Genomic DNA, 14,099 nt, shown 5'->3' with positions numbered 1-14,099 from the left:
TCAGTGAACAGTGTGCTGACAGAAGTCAACATTGTTTAAGACATTAAGATTTGTGAATGTCATAAGTAAACTTGAGTCAAAAGGAGCAGTGTTGAACCCCGACATAGAGGGGGTCTGAGCTCAAAAGAGCTCAAAAGAGGGGGACCCAGGGGTGAAAAGCCATCACCCAAGTGCAATCGGAAAGAAACGTTTGGTTATGATTTTGAAGATACCCAAGCCCTCGGAAGCAAGCGATCTAATCCCTGAAGGTCCTGATATCGCAAGGAACTTTTGTGGATCTGAGCCAGGAATAGGGGAATCAGGAGGGGAGAGAAACATCCCCTAACATACATACAGAAAGGAACTTTTTGTTTGTTCTTGTGAATACATCACATCATCGGAGCCAAGAAACATTTTGGTAGAAAAGTGCTGGAAAAGTAACAAGGCTAAGTGCATTAGACAGGCTGACCTAATAAATCTACTAAGCACAAAAGAAAGGCTATCCTAATTCATCTTCTAAGCGCAATAGACAGGCTGCCCTCATAAACGGTCAAGTGCTATAACAGTCTGTCCTTGTATACCTTCTAGGCGCAATAGACCGGTTATCCAAATAACTCTGAGTGCTATGGACAGGCTACCATAAGAAATCTTCCAAGTGCAATACCAGGGCTACCTGCATATATCTTTTATGTGCAATACATTGGCTGCCCGCATAGATCTTCTATGTGCAATACATTGGTTTTTTTAGATCGTCTAGTGTAATAGACAAGCTATCCTAACAAGTTCAACACATTGCCCACGCCCGAATGCCATCCAGGTGCAACACAATACCCACCACCATAAATTCACCCGAGTGCAAACACTGCCCGCCTTCAAAGCTCCCCCCTGTGCATGACACAGGCCTCCCCCACAACTCCTCTGAGTGCAGTATCCTGGACACCTTCGCAGTTGTTAGTGTCACATTATAGCTAAACCTCAAACTAGTTTGAAGTGCCATACACAACCTACCCTCAGGGTCATTCTGAGTTCAACACATTGGCTAACAAGAGTGCACAGTGTAGGTCAACATCAGGTTAGGAATGGTTAATAGTAAAGAGCAATGGCAGGGTTTTACCAGAGCACAGTAATGGCTGTGCTCCCCGCCCGTACCACCTTACCTGGGGTGTAGCTGTAGGGTTTTCAGTCCAGCGTCCATCGGCGAACAGGGGCAAACAGGGAGGCCCTTTGCCTCTTATCCTGCCTTGTCGCGTTCTCAACACGTGGGGAAGGGAGACCCCAGCTACCACATCTTGCCTTATAATTTGTGAACACTAGTTTCTTTCTTGTGAACCATATCCCACACTCTTTTGTATTTGGTTGCAATCACTGGCAATAGGTTTTTCTTAGTATAGGCCCTTTTATTTGACATGACACCACTTCGACTGCCTTATTATTATTATTCGATGGTGGTAACTTGCTCCCATCTTAGATGTAGGTTTAGATTAGGCATTTTTCCAATGAACACCCTTGAACTGTGATCACTTTTGTTGTCTTTACTGTTGTCACCATGTCTTCCTTACAAGTGTCACAACCATCTTTGGCTTAGACAATCATCTAACATCTATATGCTATCGTGTATTCCAAGGAAGCCTTGCACTGTGGTTGGGAAGCGAGTGGTCCTACTTCCATCTTGCAGACACACCATGAGGTTCAGACTTCACGGAGCTCCATTGACTCTCAGTTAGCACGATCCTTAACAGTAAGGAGATAACCAATGCTTCCACTACTCAAGTAGAGACGATATTGACCACTACGCCCTGAGGGCAAGGGAACATTGCCTCTGGTAAGCGCATTGCAGATTTCTGTGCTTTTATTTTTTTCTCTCAAGTGCTCCGTGCACATTGCATCCATTTCCTTTCCTCTGCTTGCACCCTCCCTACTCCCGTAACTCCCCTTTGCCTCAGATTTGTGCTTGGTTCTCCCCCATGTTGCTGGAACATCACTACTTCAGGACCTTTTCAACAGCAGTTTTTGCTGGGCAGCAGGCAAGAGCAAAGGGCCTCCCTGTTTGCCCATGGACGCCGGACTGAAAACCCTACAGCTACACCCCAGGTAAGGTGGTACGTGCGCGGAGCACAGCCTTTACTGTGCTCTCGTAAAACCCTGCCACTCCTCATTACTATTAACTGTGCCTAACCTGATGTTGACCTACACTGTGCACTCACTTGTTAGCCAATGTGTTGAACTCAGAATGATCCTGAGGGTAGACCGTGTATGGCACTTCAGACTAGTGTGAGGTTTAGCTATGATGTGACACTAACAACTGAGACAGTGTCCAGGATACTGCGCTCAGAGGAGCCGCGGGGGAGGCCTGTGTCTCGCATGGGGAGGAGCTTTGAAGGCAGGCAGTGTTTGCACTCAGGTGAATTTTTGGTCGTGGGCAATGTGTTATACTTGGATGGAATTTGGGGGTGGGCAATGTGTTGAATTTATTAGGATAGCCTGTCTATTACACTAGACTATCTTTAAGATAGCCAATGTACTGCACATAGAAGATCTATGCGGGCAGCCAATGTATTGCACATAGAAAATATATGCGGGTAGCCAATGTATTGCACTTAGAAGATTTCTGATGGTAGCCTGTCCATAGCACTCAGAAGAGTTACATGGATAACATGTCTATTGCGCCTAGAAAGTATACAAGGACAGACTGTCTACAGCACTTGACTATTTACGAGGGTAGCCTGTCTATTGCCCTTAGTAGATTTATTAGGCCAGCCTGTCTAATGCACTTGGCCTTCGTACTGCACTACAAGATTCATGATGTAAGCCTGTCTATTACATTTAGAAGGTTAAGGAGGATAGCCAACGAATTCCACATAGAAGATATAGGAGGATAGCCGGTCTTTTGCACATAGCCCCGTTATTGCACTTAGAAGATTCTGAGGGTAGCCTGTCTATTGCGCTTAGAAGAACAAGTTACTCTCTTACCGTGTGACGTTCTTTCGATGGGATGGTCCAACGACGTATTGCATATCTATGACAGTAATCACCACAGCTGTGCTGCTTCGGAAAATCTTTCGGCGTCCTGCGTCGATGACATCGATACGCCGCCCTCGAGGACCTCGCCGACGGCCGACGTCAATGGATGTTATAAGTAGGACGCACGTAGTCTCAGATGTAGTTTTTTCCCCAGAACGTGTGGCACCAGTCTTCTGCCAGTCTGACCACACAAAGCCTTGCGGAAAAGTAAGCTGCACTCGCATAAGAAATTCTGTAGCGGGCAAGGCAGGGAGGGAGCGATATGGAATACATCGTCAGACCATCCCATCGAAAGAACGTTACCAGGTAAGAGAGTAACTTGTTCTTGGAGGGGATTGGGTCCTCCGCCGTATTACATATCTATGACAGACTCCCAAAGCAGTACCAATGCAAGGAGGTGGGAAAAGAATTTAGATCAAGAAATTTAGAATGCCCAATCAAATTGCAGAGCAAAGGACCGCCTTGCCAAAGGCCAGATCCAGCCCACGGATGGAATCGAGGGAGTAGTGACGTACGAAAGTATGGACTGAAGCCCAGGTGGCTGCTTCACAGATGTTACGAATAGGAACACCCCTCTGTAGGGCAGTAGAAGCAGCCATACCCCTGGTAGAATGGGCCCGCAAGCCTACCGGTGGGTCCTTACCCGCCAAGCGAATACACTCAAAAATAGCCAGAATAATCCAGCGAGACAAAGTCTGCTTAGTCACAGCTTGTTCCAAACGCTTTCCAGCGTAACCAATGAAGAGTTGATCGTCCACTCTGACCCGGGACATGCGTGAAATATAAAAGCTTAAAGCTCTCCTAGGATCGAGCCTATGGAGTCTCTCCTCTTCCTTACCAGGATGTGGCGGAGGATGAAATGCCGGAAGAACAACCTTCTGGCCTAAATGAAATTCCGACACCACCTTCGGAAGAAAGGAAGGACGAACTCTAAGGACAACCCTGTCCTTCTGAAATACAGTGAAGGGTAGCTTAACTGAAAGTGCCTGTAACTCACTCACTCTGCGAGCAGAAGTGACCGCAACCAAAAATACAGTTTTAAGACTTAACAGTCTCAAAGGGCATGAATGCAAAGGCTCAAACGGAGCACCCATCAGAAACTTGAGGACAAGGTTCAAATCCCAACCGGGCACCTGGAAAAGTGACGAAGGGAACACATTAGTGAGCCCTTTGAGAAACTGAGAAATTAAAGGAATTTTAAAATAAGAACCATTTTCAGACGAGCGCTTAAATATGGACAGCGCCGCCAGGTAACCTTTAACAGTACCCACTTACAAGCCCCTGTGGGCTAAAGAAAGCAAAAAAAGACAGAACCACAGGAATGTCACATGCAAAAGGATCCACATTCTTAACTCTGCACCAGTCGCAGAACTTTCTCCAAAGGCAACAGTACAGGGACTTGGTTGCGGGCCTTCTGGCCAAAAGCAACACCTCCATCACGTCTTCAGGAAGGTCCCAATCCTTATACCTCAACCTTTCAGAAACCAAGCGTGAAGGTTGAGGGATCTGACCTCTGGATGGAGAACCTGACCCCCCCCCCCCTCCCGTGAGAGCAGATCGTCTCGGTAGGGAAGACGACGTGGAGGGCAGATGGACAAGTCGAGAAGGTCCGGGTACCACGTCCTCCGGGCCCACGCCAGAGCAATGAGGATCATCCGGGAACCGAACCTTCGTAACCTCTGCAGCACTTGCGGAATGACAGGGACTGGAGGAAACGCGTCCAGCAGTGGGAATGACCACTCCACCACAAACGCATCTCCTAAGGCTGCTTTTGGAGGAAATTCCCGCGAGCAGAACCTTTCGCACTTCCGGTTGACACTGGAGGCAAAGAGATCCACTTGAGGGGTCTCCCAAAGGGTGAAGATCTCCAGGAGAATCTCCTGAGCCAACTCCCACTCGTGAGAGATCGCACTCTGCCTGCTCAGAGCGTCCGCCGTCACGTTTTCATCTTCGGCCAGATGAACTGCCAAGATCGAAACTTCCTGCTGGATTGCCCAGAACCAGAGCTGCATCGCCTCCCTGCACAGAGCAAGTGAACCCGCTCCCCCACTTTTTGTTGAGGTTGTGCATGGCCACTGTGTTGTCCGTCAGGATCAGGACATTCTTCCCTCGCACAGTCGGCAGAAAAGCCTTCAGGGCTAGCCTGACGGCCCTCAGCTCCAACATATTGATATGGAGTCTGGACTCCGACGGAGACCAACGACCGCTGACTGTCAACTCATTGGCATGAGCTCCCCATTCCGTGAGGGATGTGTTCGTCACGATCGTCACCTCCGGCCAGGGTAGCCAAAATGGAGCCCTCTTCATCAGATTGTCTTCGACGGCCCACCACAGAAGGTCCTGGGCAACAGAGGATGGCATCTGAACAGGGTCCGACATCCTGCCGGAGGACTGAGACCACTGGAGCTTGTGTGCCCATTGCAAAGATCTCATCCGCAACCTGGCCTCTGGCACCAGAAGAATGCAGGATGCGATGAGGCCGAGCAATCTCAAGAACTCGAACGCTGGGAGACTCTGGGCAAGCTGAAACTTGTGCACCATCTGCTGAATGTGATGAGCCCTCGCCTGGGGAGGAAAACGCTGCCCCAGGGACGTGTCGAGCATAGCTCCGATGTACTGGAGCCTCTGAGTTGGTGTCAAATGGGACTTCTTTAAGTTGAGGGAGAAGCCCAGCTTGTGGAGGGAGTGGCAGCTGATTGACAGATGTTCCAGGACTTGCTCGGGAGAGCGCGCCCTGATCAACCAATCATCCAGGTGCCACCACTGGCACCTGGATGGTGCCACTGGCCACCACCTGAGATGCGCTGCCACCACTAGCATGAGCTTGGAGAAGACCCTCGGGCAGAGGTCAATCCTAACGGCAGGACTCGAAACTGAAAGTGCGAGTCGCCAACCGTGAACCTCAGGTACTTCTTGTGCTTTGGATGGATCGGCACATGAAAATAAGCGTCCTTGAGGTCGTGAGACACCAACCAGTCCTGAAGTTGAAGGGCCTGGAGGACTGGAGAAAGAGTAACCATCTTGAACTTGTCCTTCCTGAGGAGTTTGTTCAAACCGTGCAAGTCCATGATGGGTCTCAATCCCCCGTCTTTCTTGGAAATAAAAAAATAAGGGGAATACCATACCTTGTTCCTCTCCGCTACAGGCACCAGTTCTATGGCGCCTTTCTCCAGCAGGGATTGAATTTCCTGCGCAAGGAGCGGATCCGGACTCTTCAAAGAGAGATTCACCAGTGGATTGTCGTGAGGCCTCTGCTGGAAAGGAAGACAGTAGCCGTGGGCTATGATCTCCAGAACCCACACATCTTAAGTAATGGCACGCCACTCTACAAGATGCTGCGCCAGCCTTCACCCAACCGGCGAACCTGAGCTGAAGCAGCTGCGGTGTTGCCTGAGGGCAAAGAGGCAACTGCCCGAGCGGCCTTGGCACCTCGAGTACCTTGTTTTCCACCTCTGGCACTCCTACGGTGGCCCCTTTGACTGTCAGTTCCTCTCGCTTTACCAAAGGACGAGTAATAACGAAAGGAACCTCCCCTCCATTGCTGTCCCCTAGGACGAAAAGGCGGAGGTTGTCGAACTGCAGCGCCCAACGACTTTGCTGCAGCTTTGGAGGTCTGCAACCTCTCAAGGCTCTCGTCAGCCTTGCTGCCAAAAAGATGTTCCCCGTCAAAGGGCATGTTGAGGAGCCGTGCCTGCACATCAGGAGCAAACCCCGACTTCCGCAACCACGCAAACCTGCGTATCACGGTGCTCGCCGCCATGGACCGGCTGACGCAATCTGCCATGCCCAAACCAGACTGAACGGCCTCACACATGGCATCTTTGCCATCATGGATCATATCAATGAAACCATCCCGTTCGTCCACTTCGGGAATATGTTCAGCCACTAAGGAAACAGTTCCACAGAGTGTGTGTGAAACGAGACAAGGCACATACAGAGTTGGCCGCCTGAAGTGCCACACCCCCTGAAGAAAACACTTTCTTCGCCCAACCATCAAAACGTTTGTCGTCCCTATCAGGAGGGATGGTAGGATACGACGTCTGCTTTGCTGGGGCCGTAGCCGCCTGCACCACCAAACTCTCCGGAGTGGGGTGCTTGGTCAAGTAGCAGGGGTCGCTACTGGCTGGGCGGTATTTTCACGGCAAAGACTTGCCCACTGCCGGGAAAGTCTCTGGAGCAGTCCAAGCCGCCGCCACCCTCCTCTGTAGAGCCATATGGAACGGCAGTACCGGGTCAGTTGGTGGACCGTGGTTGAGGATATCCGTAAGGTCATCCTGAAGAAAATCCCCTGGGGGAGCAGACCACCCCAAGTACTCGGTGACCCTAGACATAAGGCGTCGGTACGAGGAGTCGGCATGAGTGCCAGGCTCAGGCCTACAAAATTCCACCTCCGGAGAGGTGTCCAGACCACTGACGTCGTGCAGGGACTGACGCAGCTCCTCAATTTGACTATGGCCCGAGAGAAACTCATCTGGCACCGTATCAGGAACCATGCCATCATCAGAGCCCTCAACCACCTCCGAAATAAACTCAAGATGGCGGTAAGAAGGCACAGAATGTGGAACAAAGCCATGCTTGACCTTAGCCTGAGCCTTTTTAGGGGGTTCCACCGTGCCCCGGGGCACCCCTGTCGAAACATCCTGGAAAAAAGTTGAGTGAATCAGCGTCGATGCCGAACGCAGTGCAGACAGCATCGATGGCGTTGACACAGGCCTCGAGGGCGGAGCCCCGAGCGTGTCCCTCGACGGCCTGGGCGCCGATGGCATCCACGACTTCTTCGGAGACGGAGCCTCGAAAGAGGCTGTCGACGACCTCGGCGCCACAGGCGTCGACGTCTTCCTCGAAGACACCACAGGTGCACACGGTCTGGAGCGCGTATAGGACCGGGACCTGGAACGGGCATGACGACAAAGACTACCCTTGTCCGAGCGGGACCTTTCCTGCGAATCGTGCCGACCACCTGAGCCCGAAGGCGTAAGAGCGGTGTCTCTCGACCGACCCCACTCTGAGGCGCGGCCGGAACAGTGCCCTGCTATTCGAGAATCGCTAACATTTTCTTCCCGAAGGAAGCCCATTCCTCCGGCGTCGCATGCTTGGTGGGATAAGCGACCCGCTGACAGGCAGAGTCCTCGGATGAGGACGGGGAAGGCGACCGATGACGGCGCTTCCGGGAGTGCCTCGAAAAGGCATAGGAGTGGCAGGACCTACTCCGGGACCGAGACCAACTAGACTTCCGACAACGATGCGGAGAGACGCCCCTCGAATCGTCCGTCGAAAGCCCTGCAGACCTCGACTTCCGTGCCTTGGACACCTTACCTACCGACAGTTTCTTCTTGCGCTCCCGCAAGGCTTTGGACGTAAGCAACTGGCAGTTCGACACAATCATCCGTGTCATGGGCCTCCCCGAGGCACCAGAGGCAGGCGTCGTGCGAGTCCGTCACCGACATCTTGGACCCGCAGTCTCTGTACTTCTTAAAGCCCGGACGCGGGGTGGAAGACGAGGTAGACATTTTACGAAGGAAAATTTCACAAACAAAAAGGTTCCGAAGAACCGATAAAGAACAAACTCCAAAGAGTCGAGGCGCGCCGAGATCTCCGAAGCGAACACGTTTGCAGAAAAAACGGAACTGAGGCTACGGGCTTCGTGCGTCCTACTTATAACATCCAGTGACGTCAGCCGTCGGAGGAAGTCCTCGAGGGCGGCGTATCGACATCATCGACGCAGGACGCCGAAAGATATTCCGAAGCAGCACAGCTGTGGTGATTACTGTCATAGATATGGAATACGTCGGAGGACCCAATCCCCTCGAAGCTATATTAGGGTAGCCTATTATACAGACAATCTGATCACACACACAGCTACAGCAAAGACAAAGCTCAATCTGAGCCTCAAGGTACGTATTCGTGCACCACTTTGGTGGACATCTGCTGCAGGCATGGCTACCTACCCGCATGCATCAGAATGCATTGACGACCTACGATCACAAAATCCATCTAGATGTACACATAACGAGTCTCTTGCAATGCGCACTCTCCTGACCACCTCAGCACCCATCCACATGCCTGACCTACATGGGTAGTTTACTGGAGCTCGGCCAGCCCATCTAAATTACTATCCTGGTCAAATGAACACACTCATTCTAAACCTTCAGACAATTTTCCCATACCTTGGACTTCGGTCCCCCAAGGGCGTTCCCACCACAAGCACGTTGAGGCCATACTAATGGGATAAAGGCACTATGTAAATGACAAACTACTACTACATTTCACCGTATAAAAACAGTCAAAAACAAGATTGAACTGCTTTTAAGGCTACGACGATATAGCAAGTTTATTATTTATACTGCTTTGCGGACATCCCCTTTATTCACAAAAGATAAGACACTTTGTAATCCCCCGGCCAAGCTAAGGAGCACCATCTATCCTGCCGATACCAATAACCTACTAAGACTACAATAAGTAGGGAACAGGGAAAACCCATGACACCGATAGCAAAAATTGATTGCTCTTTTTCAAAAACATTTGACTAAACAAAAGTAAGATGATAAATTAAGGTGGAGCGGGAGAAAGGCATTTAAAAAACAGGGAAGCTAATAATTTCAAGAATGTGGGTAAAATGTCCAAATTGCTAAACAAAGAAAATATAGACAATAACATGCAAAAGATCATTCCTACTTTAGCAAGCGTATTGCATGGCTGAATCCATCGCCTTCAATCTGCAGTCCTTGGTGTGGAATCTCCATGTGCGACAACTACAATGAAATCGAAAGGAAACATTTGCTCTAAATAATTTAATACCACAATTCAATTCTGAAGAGCACTGTTCAAATGGTTTCCATACAACACATTTATTTAATGTAAATATTACAAGTTACTTGCACTGTGATCCTTGTCTACTAACTTCCCTTTGCACCAATCCGTCTCCCTATGGCAAAACTTCCTGTCTACCTGGTAAAGAGACCCACACATTTTGCAAAGCAGAACAAGGAGCCCAGTAGCAGCCTTAAGTGCACTCTACTGCATCCTCGGTTTCCCCACGGATCATATTCTTTTCATTCTGTTGAAACGTCTGCTATGCACGAATAGACCTGTAAGTGGGAGTGGTGGGTGGGGGGTACAGTGCAGGGTGCTGGAGTAACAGTCAATACAGTGAGTTAAGTTAAGACCCTGTAAATATAATTGGCCAGCACAGCACATTTTGATAGACTTACGAGCTTGGATGAATATCGCTGGAAGTTCTCAAAAGTCGAATGGGAGCACAGCTGCTGATCCAACAACAAATTCATCAGGACCGGGTCTGACTTTCCCTTCCTAATTTGCATTACCTCTCTTCATGCCCTTCAATGTATTCTTAAAATTATATGCTTTCGATTGTATCCATATTATTGTACCCAATTACTGTATCCCCTTATTGTTGACTGTTTCCATGCTTCACAGCTAGGTTTGTGCTATAAACCCAACACATGCATGGATACTCTGTTAGATCAGTTACTGTGTACATATAATACAAGTCCCAACAAATGCATTGTTTTCTAAAACCAATAGACCCTTGCTTTCTACCACTTGCACATTACCCTTACTTACCATCTAGCTGTAGGTCTTGCACAGCCACAGCATGTCAAGCTATAAAACATAACAATGCTGGAGAATTCGATTTACATTTATGTATCTTAATTTCCTCTGGCAGGGCATCTTTCACAAGGTTGCATGCTTAGTCGAAAACTATACCAAGCTACTGCGAAACAGGTCACTTGAACTAAATTTGTCCAGTCTACCTGTCCCACTTGAAAATGTGCCTCAACATTACTGTTAAGCAAGCAGCGATGGTGAAGACAAAGACATTCTCAAAATCATCGTTCTGTAGATTTCTGAAAAAGAAATGTCCTCTACAAATGCTGCAGTGAGGCATTCCCTCATGAGATTTACACTGCAACTCCAGTTGGTTAGCTACGTGATCACCTAGCATACACACATTTGATGCAGTCTACAAAGCACCTGGCTTGGCACCTTTTGCCACAGCTTTTGTTCCTGCTTAGCTGTTAAATAAGAAAAACAGAACTTCTGTTTAATATCTATATTGTACCCGAGTTCACCATCCTCATGATTCATTTGGTAAAGTTCTGTGGCTTATTGCCAGTAGGAAATTGTAGTGTTCATCAACTGAGAATGCCTGGACCACATTGGTTGAGGTGTTTGCGTTAAAGTTATTTGTGTTCCAAGTCAAGTATTTTACATGGGAAGGATAATGCATGGATTCAAACAGTGATGACCCCAATCTCAAAAGCTTTCTAATAATCACCTTTTGGTGTCTATGGTAAGTCTCTCAAAATTCTAAGGGTTATGCCCAGACGTGAGATCTTGATCGCTGTGTCTAGAGAATCATACAGCACCTCAATGACGACACCCAACAAGGCCCTAACATCTCTGGGATTGCCTGTATTTCCATGCAGAGAGGACCTGTTGAAGCAGTTTGGGCCGAACTGCAACCAGTCGCGACAAGAGGAAGAGTTCCATATGGCTGGCCCGCTGTTCTAATGGTGCAGACGGTAAAAATAGAAATTACATGGAAGTGGCCAGAGAACTATGAGTGTTTACCATTAATTTAATGCATTCCGTTCATCTGTTTTAGTTTTGACAATAAGGTGCCACCTAAAAGCTGGATCTATTGCATTACAGTACAGCTGGGGAGAAATATCATATGAGGAAGGACAAAAAGCTTGTAGTTGTTTTTTGGTTATTTACCCACCCATTGACTGTCCATGGCCAAGCAAATCCCCAAGGCCAGTCCCCCCGACTTTTACCCCTCCTCGCCCTAAACAAATCCTCCCGGGATCTATTTAAGGAAGCTTCATCAAGCCGTACCATCAAAGTACCTGACAGTGTTTTTTCAAAGCAGTCTTCTGAGAGTTAATGACTAAAATGTATAACTTCAGCTACGAGATTTCTGCATGCTGTGCCTGTCTTTCAGTGAAGTTCTGTTAAAAACGGCATTGGCAAAGCCAACAGTTGTGGCTTGCGAATGAGTATTAGGCATTTACCAGGCACTGCTATTATATTCACAGGTAGTTAAAACCATTTTGTGGCTGCTACCATCATGGCCAGTTAATACCACTACGGCAATGCCTGGCAAATGCCTCTAACAAGCCTACACAAAAACTCCATCTGTTGCGTATCCAATGCTTATTTGCGGTATATATTCAATCTCAAAAGTTCTACACCCATTTCACAGGCTGGGGCAGGAGGGCCAATACTGGAAACGTTCAGAGCAAACATCTTGGAAATTCCGGCACTTAAGGATGTGAAAATAGGTTTTCCCGTTCCACTTCTTTTTATAACAGCAAACAGCTGCTAAGTGAATGCCGATTGAAGAGTTTTGAAGGCTCTAAAAGGCTAGGTGTAGGAGATACTGGCAAGCTGTCCAAATATTCTAAGACCTCAGGAGCCAGGCTGCCAGATTCAGGAAACACCCGTCATGATGGGGGATTCTGCCTGTACCTGGACAACAGTCATGCGCTTAGAAAAATATTAGGTTTCTTGATCAACACTTCAAAAAGGTCCTGGCACCAATTCAGTCTGGAAGACATTGGGACCATGAAGACCATCTGATATGGGGATGTGCCCATTAGGAGGGGCATGAAGGGCTGGGCAGAGGAGGCAAGAATCATCTGTTCCAATTAATCAAAATCCATGCCCCTTTCATTCACTGGCATGGACAAATGGAGCTGTAGCAAAATGATTTTGCATTTGTACTATTTGAAAACCAGTCTATGGACAGCATGGCATACTGATGGAATAAGCAGATGACTCAAGCCTAATCCTGGCCCCATTAGTGGCAATGTTTTGTTCTGCCCAAGTAATCTGCACTTTTTATGTCTTGCATGGAAGATGCTCTGCCAATGATTATTGTTGATTGAAGTTTATAACCTACCTTAAACACTTTCAAATATACTACATTCAAATACCCCATCTACATGCATGTATCAACCCCTGAAACATAGTTTGCATGGAATTTGATCAACTTGGTTGTCATTCCTTTCCTGACACTCCGTATTGCACGTAGGAATATGCTGCATACATATGCACAGACCTGTACTTTTCAGCACACCATTTTGCCTTCCCAATGAATGTTTGTAAAATTTAGGAGTGGCGTTTTTAACATTTTGTGTTTCCAAATAAATATGTGCGAGATAGATTAAAGCGATATGTGTTGATAAATGACGAGGATTAATGACTTTAAAGGATATCAGTCTGCACTAATAGTGTATTAGTGTTCTGATGCATGCCTCTGGTCAGGTTTTGCTAGTTAGTCCGCCATTTGATCTTATTCGTCACTTTATCTTTAACAAATAAAATGTTGTCTCATCTCCTGTGGCTGTGAATGTAAAGGTGAAGATGGCAAGTGTGAACCGGAGGGATTCTGACAACAAGGGGGGGGCAAGTCCCAAGAAAAAGTGTGTTGATAAGAGTGAACCCAGCTGAGGGATGTCCGGTGGAACTATTTAAAAAGACATTAAGATTTGTGAGCAGAGGAAAAGCCATAGTGAACCCAGAGAAGGGAGGCTGAAAGTAAAGGAGGGGGTCAGCGCCTGGACTCAGGGGTGAAAAATGCATACAGATTTAAAAATAACCTTGAACTGTGATAATTTGTGTCTGTCTTTACTGTTGCCACCATGAGTTCCTTAAACTAAGCTCATCTGTTTTGTTGGAAACAGGAGTTTTTCTAAAGTCTACCTCTGGTAAGAATTTATTAAACTATCCTTTGGTGTACAGGCCCCAACTTCTAGTAGAAGTCTGTACTACTTAAGGTTCTGGTAGTATGGCAGAGCAGCCAGGCTCATTTTACAAAGGAGATTTAAGCTGTAAGTAAGTACTATCAACACAGTAAATACATATGCCCAAAGAAACTTTTACACACTTGTAGTTATAGTAAGATAGTCATTTATTTTATATACACAAGGTTAAAGTTAAACCTCAGGTAAATAAGTACTATTATTTTTTTATTTATTTTATTTTTATTTATTTTTTTTATTTCATTTAGTTTATACAAACATATTGAAAATGTAAGAAAGAAAAAAGAAAGAAAAAATAAAAAAATTAAA

At 47.4% G+C, this 14,099-nt stretch overlaps 1 protein-coding gene across 2 annotated transcripts in view; it reads right to left on the bottom strand.

The window, feature by feature from the left end:
• The window catches only part of MED14 (mediator complex subunit 14), a 1,766,813-nt gene that overhangs the window by 777,098 nt on the left and 975,616 nt on the right, over window positions 1-14,099 (bottom strand). For both annotated transcript variants that reach the window (XM_069636537.1, XM_069636538.1), the window contains exon 16: window positions 9,676-9,752. In XM_069636537.1, the coding sequence (XP_069492638.1) occupies window positions 9,676-9,752 (77 nt within the window). The remainder of the gene's footprint in view (window positions 1-9,675; window positions 9,753-14,099) is intronic.

Source organism: Ambystoma mexicanum, chromosome 7p (assembly GCF_040938575.1).
Source record: "Ambystoma mexicanum isolate Mex_15411 chromosome 7p, UKY_AmexF1_1, whole genome shotgun sequence".
NCBI classification, from domain to species: domain Eukaryota; kingdom Metazoa; phylum Chordata; class Amphibia; order Caudata; family Ambystomatidae; genus Ambystoma; species Ambystoma mexicanum.
Note: the sequence above shows the minus strand (reverse complement) of the source record. Positions and strands in the feature narration are given on the sequence as shown.